Source organism: Etheostoma spectabile, unplaced genomic scaffold (assembly GCF_008692095.1).
Source record: "Etheostoma spectabile isolate EspeVRDwgs_2016 unplaced genomic scaffold, UIUC_Espe_1.0 scaffold325, whole genome shotgun sequence".
In the NCBI taxonomy this organism is placed as follows: domain Eukaryota; kingdom Metazoa; phylum Chordata; class Actinopteri; order Perciformes; family Percidae; genus Etheostoma; species Etheostoma spectabile.
In genome coordinates this window covers 180,372-181,824 of record NW_022605585.1, presented here as the reverse complement: position 1 = coordinate 181,824, position 1,453 = coordinate 180,372, and the positions used below count along the sequence as shown (strand labels likewise).

At 44.5% G+C, this 1,453-nt stretch overlaps 1 protein-coding gene across 1 annotated transcript in view; it reads right to left on the bottom strand.

Moving 5' to 3' along the window:
• LOC116686201 (G protein-coupled receptor kinase 5) overlaps positions 1–1,214 on the bottom strand; it is a 26,130-nt gene extending 24,916 nt beyond the window's left edge. Inside the window, exons 1-2 of the mRNA XM_032511184.1 lie at positions 963–1,214; positions 54–143 (exon numbers count right to left, since the gene is read on the bottom strand). Coding sequence (XP_032367075.1) covers positions 54–143; positions 963–1,014 — 142 coding nt within the window. The 5' untranslated portion in view covers positions 1,015–1,214. The remainder of the gene's footprint in view (positions 1–53; positions 144–962) is intronic.
• Positions 1,215–1,453: the final 239 nt, after the last annotated feature.

Genomic DNA, 1,453 nt, shown 5'->3' with positions numbered 1-1,453 from the left:
CACACACACACACACACACACACACACACACACACACACACACACACACACACCTATGGTCATGGCCAGGTCCGCACACTGACTGATGTGAGAAAAACGAAACATCTCTCTCCATTTCCAGCTCCGTCCTTTACTCCCTCCGCCTGCAGAAAACGACAACATGACAACAGTGGGAGGTGTGTGTGATTTCTCAGTGTAACATCTGCCGTGAGTGTGTCTGTCATGGCCGCCTGTGCCCAGCCCGTCAGCCTTCAGACAATAGCACGCTCTACTACAGCGAGTGAGCTATTTATAGCTCGGGGAGCAGGTAAGCAAAGCCTGTGGGACCACATTACTCTGCAACTTACAATCAACTGAAATGGCCCTGCTGTCACCTGCACTTTACATCTCAGATTCCTCTTATCCGCTTAAAAAGGAACAATACGTGAAGAGTACATTCATGTTCCTTTCAGGGAGACTCTAACACTTCACTTTAATGAGAAATTACACATTTGGTTTGTTTGACTGAGGCTTCCTGCTTCAATTATATATCTACTGTATTTATTTAGATATAGATATTCACTGAGTTTGACTGAACCCAGAGAGCTTTTGGCATGGATTGATTTAAAAAAAAAAGTGACTTTAAAGGTCCTGTCACAGCTGTATTGGGTGCGCTTGTAATCTGTGATGAGTTTCATCATTTATCATCGTTTGTTTAGGGAAGTCAGCACCCTCAGATCACCCAACCAAAACACAGCTGGAGACACTTGTGATCCTCAGAAATCTGCAAATTCAGTCCAAAATTCATCCGATTTATCTGAAACCACACGCACGACGTGTTAAAATCAGCCTCTGGTTTGATCTAAAAGTATATTATTAATAAATAATAAGCATCCTCTGATATCCTCTGTGAGAAAATGTGTTCTACAAACATTTTGGATGTAGATTGTGTAAAAATAAAAACAGAAATAAAGGACTCTTACCTTCTCTGGCTTTAATAAGAGCACTATTTGCCACCATGCTTTCAATCTCCATGTAGGAGAGTGTGTGTGTGTTTTTAAAAAAAAAAGTTGTCCCGGTTTATTTGTCCCGAAGCTGCGGTACAGCCAGTCTTCATGTACAGACTGTGATAAAATAAGAAGTCATCACCTGCTGCGTACTGACAGAGCAACAGTCCAGTTGGTTGAGTTAGAGTTATGAGGGGAGTGGCTATTGGCTGGCAGGCTGTCTAACCTGCAGGTTAAAGTAATGAGGGGAGTGGCTATTGGCTGGCTGTCTAACCTGCAGGTTAAAGTAATGAGGGGAGTGGCTATTGGCTGGCAGGCTGTCTAACCTGCAGGTTAAAGCAATGAGGGGAGTGGCTATTGGCTGGCTGTCTAACCTGCAGTCCCTGTGACTCACTGATGAATGGACGGGCAGGTGTTTGCACCACTGGTACAGCAGCGTCCTCCAATTACAGGACACCCCCCCCCCC